The 17,508-nt window shown below is 41.5% G+C and overlaps 1 protein-coding gene across 2 annotated transcripts in view; it reads right to left on the minus strand.

Annotated features, from left to right (window-relative positions):
* LOC103380135 (transcription factor Maf-like) overlaps window positions 1-13,618 on the minus strand; it is a 44,862-nt gene extending 31,244 nt beyond the window's left edge. The window contains exons 1-3 of one of the 2 annotated variants that reach the window (XM_017033190.2): window positions 12,491-13,618; window positions 10,982-11,487; window positions 5,592-5,662 (exon numbers count right to left, since the gene is read on the minus strand). In XM_017033190.2, coding sequence (XP_016888679.1) covers window positions 5,635-5,662; window positions 10,982-11,487; window positions 12,491-12,961 — 1,005 coding nt within the window. In that variant the 5' untranslated portion in view covers window positions 12,962-13,618 and the 3' untranslated portion in view covers window positions 5,592-5,634. Of the gene's footprint in view, window positions 1-5,591; window positions 5,663-10,981; window positions 11,488-11,984 lie in introns of both variants that reach the window. The other variant, XM_017033191.2, reaches the window with a different exon arrangement.
* Window positions 13,619-17,508: the final 3,890 nt, after the last annotated feature.

Genomic DNA, 17,508 nt, shown 5'->3' on the forward strand with positions numbered 1-17,508 from the left:
TGTGTCACTGTGTGCAGTATGCCAGCATGCGGTGGCGGCGGTGGTTGCGACGGCCAGTCACGAGCCAGCAGTGACTGCAGTAGATGGGTTAGTGCTGCCTATAAGTCACATTGTAAAGACACTGTTAGTTAGTTAGTGACCCCTGTCTCGAGTGAATTAAAGTTTAGAAAGCTGTAAAAGAAACCACAGCCCTGCTCCTCCTCCCAATTCATCTTCCCTTCTTCTCTTCTTATCTTTTTGTAGCCCATTAGAATCAGGCTTTTTTTTTGTCTCCTGCTTTTTATTTTATCATAACTCTTTAAACATCTTTTTAGTGGCTGGGCAGGAAGAGTAGCTGCTATAACAAAAATACTGATCCAACCTCTGCAATTAAAACACACATCTATATTAACATTTTTGGAAATAAAAAAAATCTAATTATATTTTCTATTACAACATGTCTGTCACTCAATGAAAATACATAGGGAGCACTCTAGTTTATTTCAGTACTGTTTGCTAACTGAAATAGCAGCACACAGAGCAGCCGGTGTGTTTGCTCTCCTGTTTAGACTGAGGGGAAATCCATTGGCAGGAAGCAGAGGAGAAAAAAAAATGAACTGATGGCTGTGCACGGACAGTCTCTGCATCTCTTTTTTACCTCTTGACACAAATGCAATTGCTTGTCCGGGCATGCACACAGCTGCACACATGAGCATCTCTATCAGTAAATAAAGCAGTGCAGTCAGGTCACAATCACAATAAAGCAAACAAATGACCACCATCTGTCTCCTTGTCTCTGCCAGTGGAAGTCAATGAGCCTTACTGGTAACAGTTCATAATACGGGTCCTGACCACAATAACATTCAACGACACCTTTCCAAATGGCCAAAGAGTGAACCCCCCTGGCTGAAGTCCTGGCTGTTTATTATTCCTCTTCCACTTTCTTAGCACTCTGTCATTTCCTCTCTGCCACGTTACATCCTTTTTTTTTTTCCCTCTTCCTGTACGAGAGTGATTTATCAGCCCCACTTGCTGGCAGTGGTTAATGTTGTCATGTGACCGCAACTTGACTGCATGTGATAAATTCAGCCTGAGAAATTAAACCGTGCGTTGCAAAGCAAACACGCACACTGCTTGCGTTGCGTCTGCACCACGTGGCGTACAAAAATAGAATGGATCTAATAAAAGGGTTTGCTTTAAAAACAAACATCTCGGAACACCTAAAGTCCAGCGGTGTCCTGATAAATGGTGTCCACCAAAGTGAGGCAAAGGACAAGCAAAAAGGAGCAATCAATACTGATAGTAAAAGAGAGTAGAAATTGAATGGTATATCTTTTGTTAAAACACACACACACACACACACACCCTGAGTGTCTTCAGCAGCAGCACACTGACTGAAGGTCCTGCAGTGCTGAGTTCATGCATGTGATTGTTACATGGAGCCAGTTTTCCACCAGTGACCTTTTTATTCACCACACCACACATTGTTAAAATAATGAATGAGTGCATTTCAGCCGGAGCTACTTCACAGTGATGTGTTGAACACAACCAAGGTACTTCTACAGGAAGCAGTGGATGTTGCAGAAATGACAACAAAACTGCACGAAGACTAAAACCGCAGCATTTGACTGTGTGGAGAACACACACGTACCAACACGCAGTCAAGTACGACGCTAAATCACAAGGTAAATGTACAGTACATTTTCAAATGGGTCAGATTTCGTAACAGATTTCGTAACTATAACTACAACGTATCAAAACAGTTCTCTCAATAGGTCCCTCTATTACTGTCAACCGAAACCCGTTAAAATGATTATAATTACTATTAAAGCAACATTAAAACAGGTTGTGACCAAGTGTGAAAGACACCAAGGCACACGAGTCAAACTCATACTAAATATATTTGGCCCACGAGATTATATCAAATGTGTACTAGAGTTGGCCCACCAGTATAAAGCCCCTGTATACTGGCAGGATTTGTAGTATTAGTGGTGTATACGCTGTTATAGCACATACATTTTGGTTGTTTTGGTTGTTTGTTTTTTTTTGCTGTTGGCCTGTGAAAAAAGATTTCGACTAAAAAAGAACTCAAAAGGCCACAGATAAAGAGACATAATATGAAACAAATACTACTGATGTGTGTTTATAATATTAAGCTTTGGCTGTTTCCATTGGGAAAAAAATTCTACATCTCATATCTGGAGAGAAGGGAAAACATGCGCAACTGACGTCAGTTTGTTGGCCTGCGACTTTGTCCCAGTTTTTAATTTTGGCCCACTGTGAATTTGAGTTTGACACTCCTGACCTAAGGAGATAAATTCCTCCGATTAAAGACATGAATGAAGGAGCGTGGCTAAGAGAAGGTGACGACACATACAGTATCCTTCAGTTGCTCACAAACTAAGATCTTCACTTTCTGGTTAATAATATTAAATATTTAATAATACTAAATATTTTACCCTATAGAGTAGCACTGATGATGAATTTACTTGTGGACAAAATGACACAAAGACATGAACTACGTGCACACCTGCCTCATTTATATTTCCTGTCTTGTTCTGCTAGGTTGCATTTTGCATATATAAATACCTGGTAATGAACAGATATGACAGCGGAGTGACTTCGGCACCTTTGCGTTTTTCCTCTCTCTCTCCTCCTATATTTATTTGTCTGTATTAGTAAGCTCCTTCACGGCACTAAAAATTAATGTCACCCAGCAGAAAATAGATGCTAAAAGCTAAAATTCAGCACTTTCTCTGCAGCCCGGTTATTTATCAAGCTAACAAGGAGACGATGCATCCCGTTTCAGCCTGGCCCAGGAAACATGTTCCATTAAAGCCCACAGCCAGCGTTAGAGTGCCAGGTAATAAAAGACAGGGTGTTGAATGGGAAGGATGGACAGGACTCGATGCAGAGACACCAGAAGACACATTTATCTTAAGGACAATGGATGAACTTAGGCAGATACTTAAAACTCAGAGGTAAAGAAAAAGAGCACATTTTGTGTGCCTGTGTGTGTGTGTTTCACGTGTGTATATAAAGTGCTTATTTGCTGGAAGCTATAAAGACAATCCTTAAGGGGATACAGGAGACGCAGTTCAGAGCTTTAAATAAATCATAGGTTGCTTAGCATCAATGTTCTCTTTAGGAGAGAACTTTTTGAAACACATCCAAAGGACTGTTAATGCTGTGGCATGTTAACGTCTCTGTAGCTAATGCCAGAGTGCTGACATTCAATTAGACACCAGGTGCAATGCAAAGCAGCTAGCAGTGAGCAGTCACTGCATGGTAAGTGTGTGTGCGTGTGGGTGTTGGTGTCTGTCTGTTTTAAACAAAATGTAAGATGTCATTTTTATATTTTTAGACTAAATGATAAGTGAGTCGATTTTAATTTTGGGTTGGCTCGAGACCTGACTTTTCAGTTATTTGCAAAAAAATAAAGAAAAACCCAAAACATCCAGTTAGTTTATGATTCCAAATTGAACAGGGGTTAATCTCTGGTTATTTAAAAAAAATAGAATTAGAAGAATAAGAAGTAAGAATAAATGATACTTCTGCCGTCATTTGGATTCCTTGGATCGAGGAATGATGGCTGTGTTATACTCCAGTCGATAGCAGCACAGCCCAGAGTTAAACTGTGCAGCTGCAAGTGAAGTTTCTGCCTCAGCCAAGGACAGCGAACTGGGAATGGAGTAAATCGGAATTTTGCTCCACCCATAGACAGATGTTGTGTTTTTGCATTTTTTCGAGTGATTTTGTTAATTTTATTTTTAAATATCATTTAAGGTTGGCTGTTTATTGACTGTGATGATGTTATGATGTAATGTTATGACATTAATATTATATATGTATGTTTTCTCACCTCAGTACCCTGCCTGACATTCATCTAAAAAGGGAAAGATTACGACCCCTGTCCGTGCACATCTATATACTGAATGATCGTCACCGTTAGACGAGTTTGGGAGGGGAAGGTGGAGAAGGGACGGTGTGGGATACTGAGAGAAAGACAGAAAATCCTGCTTCGTTCTGAGCCTCCCTCCAACATGTCCTCCTCTTGTGTTTTGTTTTGTTGCCCCATAATTCCCCGCTGCCCTCTATCAAACACATGCACAACCACAGTCGCCTGTATTCCGTCCAAACAATCACAACCTACTATTTATGACATGAAAGATTTGTCATATACATATATAGTTAGTCAAAAGTAAAAACAATGGCAAGAAATAAAATGCATATTCGTTGCAAAATGAACGCGTGCCTCGCAGTGCAAACTACACGGAGAAAAGAGGAGTTTTCTGTCTGCTGCAGAGTAAAATTAGCTGCTGCTGATTCAGTACTTTCCTCCGTCCAGACTCTCAGCCATACAGTGTAAATCCTGAGGTGTCCAAAAAACGTCCCCTACAGTGTGTGTGTGTGTGTGTTTGTGCGTGCATGTGCACGCCTCCACGCATGGTCCGGGGGTTAGAGATGGAGGGTTGTATTACAGTGGTGATGAGTCGCCTGGCTGCGAGGCTGATATCTCAGCAGCACCCAGCATTGACCAGGCCCTTTAAATAAAGCCTTCGATCCTCCAACAACAGGGAAGGTCACTGCCTGCCTTTGGTTACCCTGCCTGTCTGTCTGCATCCATGACCAAGGAGTCCTCTCGTACTCCCACCATCCCCTTCTGCCCTCCCCTTGTCTCCTCACTGTTTCCTCACCCCTGGTGTTCCTGTCTGAATTTAAATCCATCGCTCCTTTCTTTACTCTAACACTAATGACACCTACCCTTACTCTCTCCACAGTCTCTATTCCATCAAACTAGTCCTCACTTTTTTCTGGAATGCTCCACTGCTGCCCTCTGCAATTCTTCATCTGTCTATCATGTTAGGCAGAAATAACATTTTTTTAAAAAGTATGTTCTATTTTGTACCCGTGGAGAGAGACAGAGAGAGAGCTGGGAGAGTTTAAAAATGTCACGGGGGTAGGGGAGGTTCAGGACAGAGAGCAAAGGTTTTTGGATCTCGTCCCATGAGCTGTATGTGTGTGTCAATCAAGTACCACTGTCAGGGTCCTGTCACGGTCCCCGACAAAACAAAATCACATGCAGTAAATATTGAAGAGAGTGGAGTTGGTAAAAGTAAATGGAGCGAATACTAAAGACTGTGGTGCAGACGACGTCAACAGTAACATACGGTTGGAGGTTTTTAGACAAATGCAGGCTATGCTGTTTTATATCAAATGTGGTCTGATTTATAAAAAAAAAAGAAAATAAATAATAAGTATAGTATTTGGTTGTTTTTAAATCATTTTAAACAGGAAAAAGAACTGGAAAAGACTATTTTAATTAGTTAAATTTTACAAACAAGCTAAATATACTTATAAATTTAAACTAAAACATGATTACATATTTTAATATTTTATATTTTACATATTACATATTTTATTGTGCAAATCTTATAATATGTAATATTTATATAGTTGCTTTTGTGTAAACTTTTGGTAAATCCTTGCTGTAGATTCTTGTAATATTTACTTTTCAATTGAACATGTCCCTCAAACATTTTGACAGGAAGAGTGTATTAAATGGAAATTGTTAAACCAAGTGTTATTGAGTGAGGGAACGGCATGGTTACCTGAGACTTCGGGGTGGGGAGACGGGGAATTCATGGATCTCCATCACAGATGGAGGAATTTTCTTGATGTCCTACGAAAACAAAACAAAACAAAATTAGAACACACTGTGAGGCAGAGTAAATCTAAATATAAAGTATGATTTCAGTGAAAAAAAAACTTAAAATATCTAGCGTAGTTATTTAATTATATTGTACCCTGCATACTGTACATCAAAAAGTATTTTACCCTATATATATATATATATATAAAGTATATATTATGCATGTACACAAAGTATTGAGGGACAGAAGAGCAGCAGTATGCAGAGATCAGATAATCAGAGATCATCATAATTTAATAAGCACAAAAACTGCCTAATTTCATATACATATATATATATATATATATACAAATATATAACCATATTGTTTTTAGCAAAATCCTAGTCAGAATGAAAACACCACATCTGTGTGTACCTTATGTGATGTAGGTGTAGCCTTGTCTAAGTGTATGGGATCATATACATACATGTGAGAACAGCATATATGACATGTATACTGTATGAACTCATGTCTGGGATGACTGTGGATAAAGAAAACATGGTTTCAGGAGCAGGTGACAAATCACCCTGAAAAAAAAAAGTGCATCGGGCTTTGCTGGAGGAAATTGTGGTGGAAGGAGCTGCAAACTATAACAAATGCCCCCTCGATCCATCTTTAATCAACAATGAGACCCATTCATTTCTCCTGTAATCCAATTCACACCAGGTCCAAAAGGACTCTAATCCATTCAGCTATGCAGAAGCTCTCATTGACAGACCTACAGCAAAGAGGAGGCTGCAGCAGCAGCTTCACCTGAAAAACACCCTGACACATTAACACAGGCGAACTGCCCGCTGTGCTCACTCTCCGTGAAGATTTACAGTTTCACACTCTCACGCTTATAGGGGAAAAACAAACACAGAGAGCATGATAAACACTCGGGGAGGCACACGAGCACGCAGACACACAAACTAACACACACACACACACTTCATGTCTGCATAGGTCAACTCTGTGTGCCCTGCCGCTAAGTCAAACACACACGCGGCCTGTTACGGGGTGGTAAGTGAGGTCCATGTGCATTTGGATGCTTTCGGCAGCAGTGTGCGGGGTCAAAGCCTTCCCCAGGTACAAATGAAAGCCAGTGAAGAGACGTTGCAAGAGCTGAACAACACTATGGGTCACCTTGCCTGACAAAGAGATCAATGTCTGTTTGACTGGCTGGAGAGAGGGAGAGAGGTAGAGAGAGGGGGGAGGGAGGGTGAATTACCTATTGAGATGCAGGTAAAATACACAAGTCCGGCTCAGGTCCAACTGCATCCTTCATGACACAAAGCTATGCTTGCATGCACGTTGACACCCGTGCATCTTTTTTTACAAACTACATCTTTATCTACAATGACAAACAAAAAACAAAAAAAACAAAGACACCTTGAAACCAAACTTCAATTGAAACACCAACACAGCTTTGACCGTGTTAATCTCTGAGTGAGAACTGCGTTTATTTCGATTCTAACAGCTTCATTTTCCCCTGCTGCCCTTCGGTTATGTATCCTGGGAACGACGTCTTAGACAAACCACTCATGATTAAGTCCTGTAGAATCTAAATTAGTGACATCATGTGCTCGAAAAACAAGTCAGCGCTGTCGGTCAAGACTAAGACCTTCATTTACATTATCTGTTTACAAAGAAATGAATGTGTAAAAAAGCATATAGGAGGTTGAAGCAGAACTTGGTCACAGCTGCTGCATTCTCACAAACATGTTTAGCAGCGAAATGAGTGGGCACGTGGGGTACGTTTGGAACAAGTGACAGATAACTCAGGACACTGGAGGACAGAGGAAGAGACAGAGGCATGGGGAGAGGAAGAAGAAGAATGTTGATGACTTAAAGTTTCCTAAAAGTACTTTTTTTTGGGTGGCGTGATGCAGATGCCGACGGATGTTGAAATTGTTACTTCTGAGAGTGAATGCCTCCCACACACAAAGTGGAAACATATATATATATAACATTTAAATAAAAATGTAATAAGTGATCTATCTAGTATTTGAAAGTGCACCTGTTGCTGTTCATGCGCTGTCAATATTTTTATATAATTTATTTATTTTTTTTCATTTAAAGCACAGCATGTATACTTTCTCATCAGCAAGATACTGCTGTGTACACAACGTGTATATTCCCTTATTATTTCTGAAGTATGAAGGAGGCGTATATGCCAATGATTCACGTGCCAATACTGATGAATGTCAGACTGATTTCCCATACTTGACCTGGACAATAGAGTCTAATATTATGACAGCAGACAACTGCATTATCTCTAATAATCTAATCACTGAACAGCCTGGAAAAGGATTACAGTACAGAAGTCAATATACCAGGGGTGCAGAATAGAATTACAGCTCGTATCGATGAGATTAATAATGCACTGTCTGTATTATTAATGCGCACCATTCCTCAGTCTTTACAAATGAGGCCGAAACAGCAGAACAGCAGTGTGTGGAGAGAAGTGAGAAGGAAATGCTGAAGTGTTACTTCCTTTGCCTTTTGTCCTCCTTTAACATAGGAAGCGAACCCCCCCACACACACACACCCACCCCCTCCCCTCGGCACACTGGTGTCTATACAAGTCGGAGGACACACAGAATAATTTATATCTGCCCTTTAATGTATATTTAATATTGCTAAATATAAGGAAGCACAAACAGTACTGTAGATACACACGGAAGCATCGTGAATCCCAGCTGTAGTCTCAGGGTAAAAGTACAACATAAATACCACTGCCCTGGAAATAATCATATAGGATCTGAAGACACTATATTAACCTTATCAGGTATGACGATCTCAAATTAGTGGACTCATGCCCACTAAATGCCCTCTCCCCTCAGTTAGGACGCATCTCTAATCTTATCGGAAAGCACTGATAGTCAGCCAGCGCCCGTCTCTCTCTCTCTCTCTCTCTCTCTGTCTGTCTCTTACTCATCCCAGTTTATCCATATAAGTCACTGGACTTACATGAGCCAAGTCACTGCGTGTGTCTGGGACACTTTCTTTGTCGACCGCTTTCAACAAGTCCATGTTTTGTTCTGATTCTTCTGTATCTGATATACCTTACTCATGAGGGTGTCTAAAAACAGCCCCAAAGGCTAGCACTCAAAGTGTCAAAGGTCACAAGGGGGGCGGGGGGGGGTGTCGCGGTGCCCTCATCCCACACATAAAACCACACAGATGTGCAGCAGCAGCACAGTGGTGGCAGTGACTTTGTAAGGCACTTCTTCCAGACACTGTGGCTCAACCACAAACTGACGCACACAACTAGGTAGAGAGGAGCAGCAGGAGCTGCAGGAGCTGCAGGAGCAGCAGGAGCAGCAGGAGCTGCAGGAGCTGCCACTCACTATCACTTCCAACCAATCACTCGCTGTTCTCTCAGCATCCTAACGTCAAAAACAAACATATGAAATAGTTTACACACATATAGATTGACACAAAATGTGTCGCACAACACTGAATCTTAAAAACAGCATAAAAAAATCAAGGCAGGATTTAAATTATTATTAAAATAAATAGTTATGCACGATCACCTTTTTTTTTTGGCTTTATTTGTGCTCGATTTGGGAAAGGAAACTGTTCACAAATGACCTTGGACAAGTGAAAATCCTCCGAGTGAAAAGTTCAAGTTTACTCTTAAATCAATCATTAACTCTCACGACAGACGCCGTGCGTTTATTACGCCTCGAGTGAGCAACGGGGGAAAAACAGATAAAAAGTTTTTGAAACCCGAATCAATTTCATGCTATTTCCAGAGCGTTTTAAGTTGAAGTGGGTGTACGCCACAGGTCGTCTCGGCCCGTTTTCATTGTATTAAAAATAAAAGTGTGGAAAGAATAAACATCAACAAGTGACACGGTGTTCAGAATTATATTAATCAAGTTAAGAAATCCCATATTTCTTCCAGCCTGTCATTTAGGAGCTTGATATTGTAACTTCAACAATTAAGTAAATCAATAAATTAAAAAGAGCTGTTGTGTATATTCGTGATGTCACAGCTTATGTCTGTAATTTATTTTCCAATTTCGATTGTTCAGGTGCGTGCATTTTATCGCGTTAAGGACACGGTGACAGACAAATGACGTGCAAATATAAAGGGGAAAAATAAACATTTTAAGTTTCGATTTATGAAGATTTATTGGTTAATGGTTTATTTATCAACGTCATGTTTGTCGACTGTTGAACGAAATAGTTCCTGAAGCGTCATCACAAAATGCGCGCAGCCGCTGGATTTATTTTGCATTATTATTATTTTTATTATTATTATTTTTATTAATGGTGATGGTAATAACATTATTATGATTTACCAAATAAAACTACATGGTGTTTAGCGTACATTGTTTGCATTTGCTTAAACGAAAAGGAAACAATTTTTGCAGAAAGAATAAATGATGTGTTGCGTGTTTTTGTTTCCGGAACCAAAGAATAATAAATAATAATAATAATGTTTTAAAAAGCCCCGTAATCGTGAACCGCACATTATCATTAAATACACAATCTTTGCTTACATGCGTGGATAGGTATCAATCATTAATAGATTTTAAAAAAGGGATTTTATTAGGGAATTTCTATTCGAAAGTTCTAGAACAAGCATGTAAAGTCTGCGCTTGCAAGTTTTAGAAAAGCAAAATGTCCGAGGTTTATTTTTTTAACACAACTTTACAAAAAAAAGTGATGCGACAAAATGGTAAAAAATACAATCCTCATTCATTTTACACAAATTTACAACAAAAAAAACTTTTAATGAAAACTGAACCAAAGACAGTCCGTACACGACCAGCATGACTGACTTCACATCGTGGTCACAGTCCGTTTCACATCGATTTCCAAACTTAACCGTGTTTGGCTCCTGGTCCACACACTACACACACACACGATGTGATGATGTGAAAATGAGGAAACTCCAATTAAAACGAAAACGAGGGGAGAGAAAAAGAAACAACGTGACAATAACATGAACTCTACAGCATGTCCCTGGAAGCTGTTATATTTTTACAAAAACAACAGTTTGGTGTGAGGCTGGACGAGCAGCAGCTGAAGTCAGGTGTTTTAACATTCTAATTAGTTCTAAAAAGTCTTTTAGTGTTTGTTTCTAGTTAATTCGTTTGTCAGAGTCATTTTAAACCTGTTTTTGAAGAAAGCTATATTTTATCAAACACACCGAAACTCACTCGTAAACAAGAATGGCTTTAGTAAAAACAAAAAACTAAAAATGCCAATGGCGCACAACCAAATGTAGCGCGGAAATTTAAAGTTCTTTTCTCTTTCTCTCTTTTTTTTCAGTGAGGGTCGAGAAGTAAAAACTTTTCAGCGCCAAGACTCACATGAAAAACTCCGGAGATGAGGGGTTGTTGTCGCTGCTGGAGCCGGCGTTTTCTCTGAAGCCGGTGCTGATCAGCTTCTCATACTTCTCCTTGTAGACATCCCTCTCCCTGGCCAGCCGGGAGATCTCCTGCTTGAGGTGGTCCACCTGCTGCATCAGCTGCGTCTTCTCCCCCTCCAGGACGTGCCGCTGCTGGACGCGCTTGTAGCGGCAAGACTGGGCATAGCCCCTGTTCTTTAGTGTCCTCCTCTTCTGTTTCAAACGGATCACCTCTTCCTTGCTCACCCCCCGCAGCTGCCGGTTCAACTCCCGAACCGACATGGTCACTAGCTGCTCGTCCGAGAAGCGGTCCTCCAAGCGCAAGTGCTGGTGGTTTCCCCCCGCGCTACTGCCGGACTGAGAACCGGAGGACGGATGGTGTGAGCCCGAGTGGTGGTGGTGATGATGGTGATGGTGGTGGTGGGGTGTCCCGTTCTGAGCTGCGGCTGCGGCGATGACCGCGGACACCACGGCGGCCGCTGAACCCCTCTCGTCCCCCGCCCCCACTACACACACACACGATGTGATGATGTGAAAATGAGGAAACTCCAATTAAAACGAAAACGAGGGGAGAGAAAAAGAAACAACGTGACAATAACATGAACTCTACAGCATGTCCCTGGAAGCTGTTATATTTTTACAAAAACAACAGTTTGGTGTGAGGCTGGACGAGCAGCAGCTGAAGTCAGGTGTTTTAACGTTCTAATTAGTCAAAGTCTTTTAGTGTTTGTTTCTAGTTAATTCGTTTGTCAGAGTCATTTTAAACCTGTTTTTGAAGAAAGCTATATTTTATCAAACACACCGAAACTCACTCGTAAACAAGAATGGCTTTAGTAAAAACAAAAAACTAAAAATGCCAATGGCGCACAACCAAATGTAGCGCGGAAATTTAAAGTTCTTTTCTCTTTCTCTCTTTTTTTTCAGTGAGGGTCGAGAAGTAAAAACTTTTCAGCGCCAAGACTCACATGAAAAACTCCGGAGATGAGGGGTTGTTGTCGCTGCTGGAGCCGGCGTTTTCTCTGAAGCCGGTGCTGATCAGCTTCTCATACTTCTCCTTGTAGACATCCCTCTCCCTGGCCAGCCGGGAGATCTCCTGCTTGAGGTGGTCCACCTGCTGCATCAGCTGCGTCTTCTCCCCCTCCAGGACGTGCCGCTGCTGGACGCGCTTGTAGCGGCAAGACTGGGCATAGCCCCTGTTCTTTAGTGTCCTCCTCTTCTGTTTCAAACGGATCACCTCTTCCTTGCTCACCCCCCGCAGCTGCCGGTTCAACTCCCGAACCGACATGGTCACTAGCTGCTCGTCCGAGAAGCGGTCCTCCAAGCGCAAGTGCTGGTGGTTTCCCCCCGCGCTACTGCCGGACTGAGAACCGGAGGACGGATGGTGTGAGCCCGAGTGGTGGTGGTGATGATGGTGATGGTGGTGGTGGGGTGTCCCGTTCTGAGCTGCGGCTGCGGCGATGACCGCGGACACCACGGCGGCCGCTGAACCCATCTCGTCCCCGGCCACTGCGCCGCCTGCGCCGCCTGCGCCGCTGAACTGCTGCCCCCTGGCATAGCCGTCGAAGGTCTGGAGCTGATGATTGCTGCTGATCAGCGCCTCTACGGCGTCCTCCGGGCTAAAGCCCAGAGCCTCGGGATTCAACTGCTGTTGGTACCCGGTCATCCAGTAGAAATCCTCCAAGTTCGCCTTCTGTTCGCTCCCTGATCCCGGGCTGGGCGCCGAGAAACTAGGAGAGGGGGGAACCGAGCTGCAAGGCGTGCTCATCGGGGTGGAAGATAGGGATCCCCCGGCGACCACGCGATTGCACTGGTTGATGCTGCGATCGGACTCCACCGGCTCCTTTTTCACTTCAAACTTCATCAGATCGAAGTCATTAACATATTCCATGGCCAGGGGACTAGTGGGCAGGTCGGAGTTGCTCATTGCCAGTTCTGATGCCATCCTCTTGCTGTTGACAGTCCTCCAAAGGGGGTGAGGAGCACCTGTCAAAGTGGGCTGTTGAGACACGCACTGAGCCAGCTTGATTTCTTTTTTTTATTTTCTTCAAAACCGAGGGAAAAGTGGATTCTCCCGCACGAAGTGCGCAGCGCAGCGTCCGCTTTTGTGTGCGTTGATAAGTTGTTGTTTTTTTTTTCTTCTTCTTCTTCAGTCTGTGTTGCACAGACGCATTGGACTGCGCTCTCTTCCTCCCTCTCTCCCAGCGTGCGTGTGTCTGAGCGCCGCTCTCTCTGTTTCTACCATTTAACACTTCACGGCTCCTTTTAGGGTTAGTGCGCCAATTTGAGGAGGCTCACGTATGTGTCTCGGGCAAACAGTTGCCTCGTGGAGAAAAGGTGGAATAAAATGTCCACCCGAGGATTTTTTTTAATGGATCAGTCAACCGACGAGTTAAAAAGCATTGCTTAGTTTTATAGGCGCCCTGACGTCAGAACAGAAACATAAAATTGACCAGGACTCAGCCAATGAGCGGCTCAGTCTGCATTCTTTATTAGCATAATAGTGCAGATACCAAAGTTTTCTGAACCGCCAACCTACCAGTGTGACACCAGACAGTTATACATTGGCAACGAACCCACCCCCACAAATACATTATATATATAAAATATACGATATAATATATACGTAAATATATAAACATACAATATATCTATGTATGTGTGTGTGTTTTAAATTTTACATGCAAATGTGTGGTTTTCCAAATACATGCCAAACCCTTTTTTGTTTTTACTTTCACTTATTTAAACCAAAGTAATTTAAATATATATATCTCTCACAGTAAATATAAAGCATGTATGCGCAGGAGACGACAGAAGGCGTTATGAACATTCACGTGATATTCACTCAGAGTTCTGTACATCAGCAGAAACAGAGCGGCACAGACAAAGCAGCAGGGTCAAGGTGTTGGAGCAGAGCAAAGCCAAGCGGTCGAATCCAAAGACATACAGCACTTAGCAAACCCAATGTCGCCACCTGTCGGTCTAAAACACAACTCTCACGTGCGCGTGCATCAGTGATGAGGGTGAATGAGAGAAATGATTTTCTAACTGTGGTACTTTCGGAGATAGTTTGCTGAAAGTAGAAGCACATTTCTTCTCACCGTGATCTACCACGTCTACCGCTGAAGCTGGGTGTACATCTGTGTAATTTACTCTCATTACAGACGATTTTCTGTGTGTAATTGTCTGTTTAAAAACTCTGCTGAGGAGTAAAATACATAGTACAGAATTTCTTTGTTTTATTTATAGTTAGTATATTATATAGTATATTATAGTTTTTAACAACGTCTTTTTTAAGTTAGAGTTTTATAAATAAGCTTTAATTATAATAATTCAAATGTGAACTATTTCAACTGGTCAATATGCATTGACAACACTCATGTTAGAAGTTAGAAGTGTCTCTGATGCTCACTCTGTCTTTTCCAGCCCGTCCCTCAGGACTGATGACACAGAAGAACAAACAATAAGAAGCACTGTACACAGAGGAGCTGGGAGTACATAAGAGAACTCTCTACTGAACAAATCACACGGGAAAGCATTAGAAAACTACAAAGCCCGCCAGCAGATAATCCAACTCCCTGGTGTCCTAAGACAAGTAAATATTCTCTGGGTCCCTGTAACTGTTCACGGGGACTCGACATTAAACAGGGAGGATAAACATCGTGTTTTATTCATTAGAACTCACAAAAGAGACTCTCTCTGATGCTTTTGAATAAACGTTAAATACACACGGTTGTCCCATCTGTGCTAAAATGACTCACTGGGTAAACTCCTGTTTGATTGTGGGCAGAATTTCCATTCAGTAGAATCACTTTCCTACGGCTAAAACGCAGTTGATTTGTAACATGTAACATGTTTAAAATAATGGGCGCAAAATGAATGCCATGGATTTGAAGCTGGACAATATGTTTAAAATAATGGGCACAAAATGAATGCCATGGATTTGAAGCTGTATGACTAATGCTAAGCAAAATGCATTAAAAAAAAACTGTAATAATTCACAGCTGTGTTGAATGGCAATTTTAAAAACAAATAAAATGTGTTTGAAATGTGTTGAATAAATAACATCATTTATAAAAGGGAAAACCATCTTTCCCCTTTTCTTTCTGCTGCTGTCCTATTTCACATCACTACTTACAACTGCCTCCATCCACTTCAACTTACCTGCACCATCTTTATCACCCCTTTCTGCACAGTCCACAATTTTGGATGGTTTATTCTAGGAACTTGAACTCATCCACGTACCCCCCCCCCTCCTGCAGGTTTGCCTTTTAACATGTGTGACTCATTCACCAAAGGAAGGCGTGGGCAAACTTTCTGACTCGTGAGCCACAATTGTCCTAAAATTGAACAGGGGGCCCAGGACAGGAGCAGATAGATGGAGAGTCCGTGTGAACTAAGATAAATAACATGTAAAAGTCATGCATAAGGGCTAAAATGCTTTTAGCCTTCACTACGCCATCTATAGGGTAAATGTGGGCATTGCAGGGAAAAGGCAGAAGTATAATAACAATACTTAATCTTCTACTATTATATAATTTGGACAAGTTTGGATTACAAAGCTACAACATTACAAAGCCGGCCCTTGGGCCTTAGTTTGCCCATGCCTGACCTTAAGGTTTTCTTTTTCTAACCACTGCTAATTTCCACTGTCCCAGGTTCACTTCCAACTGCTTAGTACAGATGACAATGTCATCTCTAAACAACGTCGTGACCTCATCCATCAAATCTGTCAACCATCATTGCCAACAAGAAGGGTCGAAGAACTGATCTTTATTGTAGCCCAACCCCCTTCTTTAACACCCATCTGTCATTCCACCTGCACACCTTAGACCTGTCTCACAATTGCTTCGCTTTAACCTCTTGACCACCGTACCCCGATCTTGTAATTAGCATTATGTTACATGACAGGACCCAAGTGCAGCACCAGAGAGAATGTTCTCAGGTGCAGCAGGTTTATTCAAAGTGCAAAAAACAAAAACTCACAGTAATAAAGCGTCAACTCCAGACATGCTCTTCTCCAAACATCATGAACTTTCTCATAGACTTACTGTATACCCATGACATGGACCCAGGACACCAGGAGACACCAATGAGACTGATGACAGAGACACAGATGAGTGTGATCACACTGATTACCCCACACAACAGACAGCAGGAACAGGGAACAGACTCAACTCACACATTATACCTCTACAAATCAAAAAGTTACTCGTGTTTATTTATCAGGCTATAAATCACCCTCCTAAAAAAGTCTAATCCCCTACAAGAGAGAAAATCACTGGATATCTATAAAGGTCCTGAAAAGTTGGAAGAAGACCATTTACAGAAACTTTACACCCACCGCATTAGCCAAAAAAATCTTTGGTCCAAAAACACTGGCGTCTTTCTGTTCCCAGTCTGCAGTGTGACTTTAAGGTAAAGAAAAGATGGTTTATCTGCAACAATAAAAATGATACAGACACTTAAAATGATTAGAATTTCTTTTAAATGACTAAAAGTTTAAAGGAAGATTTTGATTTTTAAAATACTAGTTTTAAATCTAGTCTATTTCATTGTCTTTTTATCTTCTGCAGCAACAGAGCTGTGGACGTACATTATGTCCAACACGGGCCGTACTGTACATGTGGACACCAGCTACACTCAGTGTTAATGAGACACAACCTGACCTTTTTACAGTTCACCCCAGGAGATCACCTACGCACCTCGTGTAAGGGATAACCAGTGCTCCTGGACTTCCCTGTGATTTACTGGTGTGCTGACTTTACTAATTGTTACATCTATTAAAAACATCCTCATCACAGCATGACTTACGTGGTATGTTGCACCACCTTTCACTTTTATTGTCAGCACACTTACCCTCGTATACCTCTGGGATTTACCTGGAGTTGCACACTTACTGAGATGGTGCACAATGTTTGCTTTGTTATTTGAATAAAATAATAATAAAGCACAAAGTACATAAAGTATTGTTACTAAAGTCATGTTATTAATGTGTTATAAGATTTTACCTGAAACTGTACGCATGAAGAGTTTTTCAGTTTTCAACCCCTAACCAGAGGTCACTAACTGTATTTGTCACAGGGCCAGACACTTAAATAAAATGAACATAAAATCAAAATAAAATTTTTGTCTAACAATATTTGATGTTTATTTTGGAATTTAGTTGAGGGATTGATGGTTCGACGGGCAAGATTCAGCCCAGAGGCCACCTGTCTGTCTGTCTATCTGTCTATCCATGTAATGTACACATGAGAAATTGTCAGTAGTCATGTGTCATTTAAACCCATCTTATCTTATCCCTAGCTCTTGATCTCCACTCCTACTATACATATACTTTGTATTTTTTCTTTTGTCTTGACTTTGACAATTAAATATACATTATAATTCAAACATGCATATGTGTTTCCAAGCTGGCCTGATAATTTGTGCTATAGTTGGAAGTTACGTGCTGTTATTGATGTGGCCTGAATGGGCGCGGGGCTTTGGGCT

The sequence above is a fragment of the Cynoglossus semilaevis genome, chromosome 6 (genome assembly GCF_000523025.1).
Source record: "Cynoglossus semilaevis isolate Cse_v1.0 chromosome 6, Cse_v1.0, whole genome shotgun sequence".
In the NCBI taxonomy this organism is placed as follows: Eukaryota; Metazoa; Chordata; class Actinopteri; order Pleuronectiformes; family Cynoglossidae; genus Cynoglossus; species Cynoglossus semilaevis.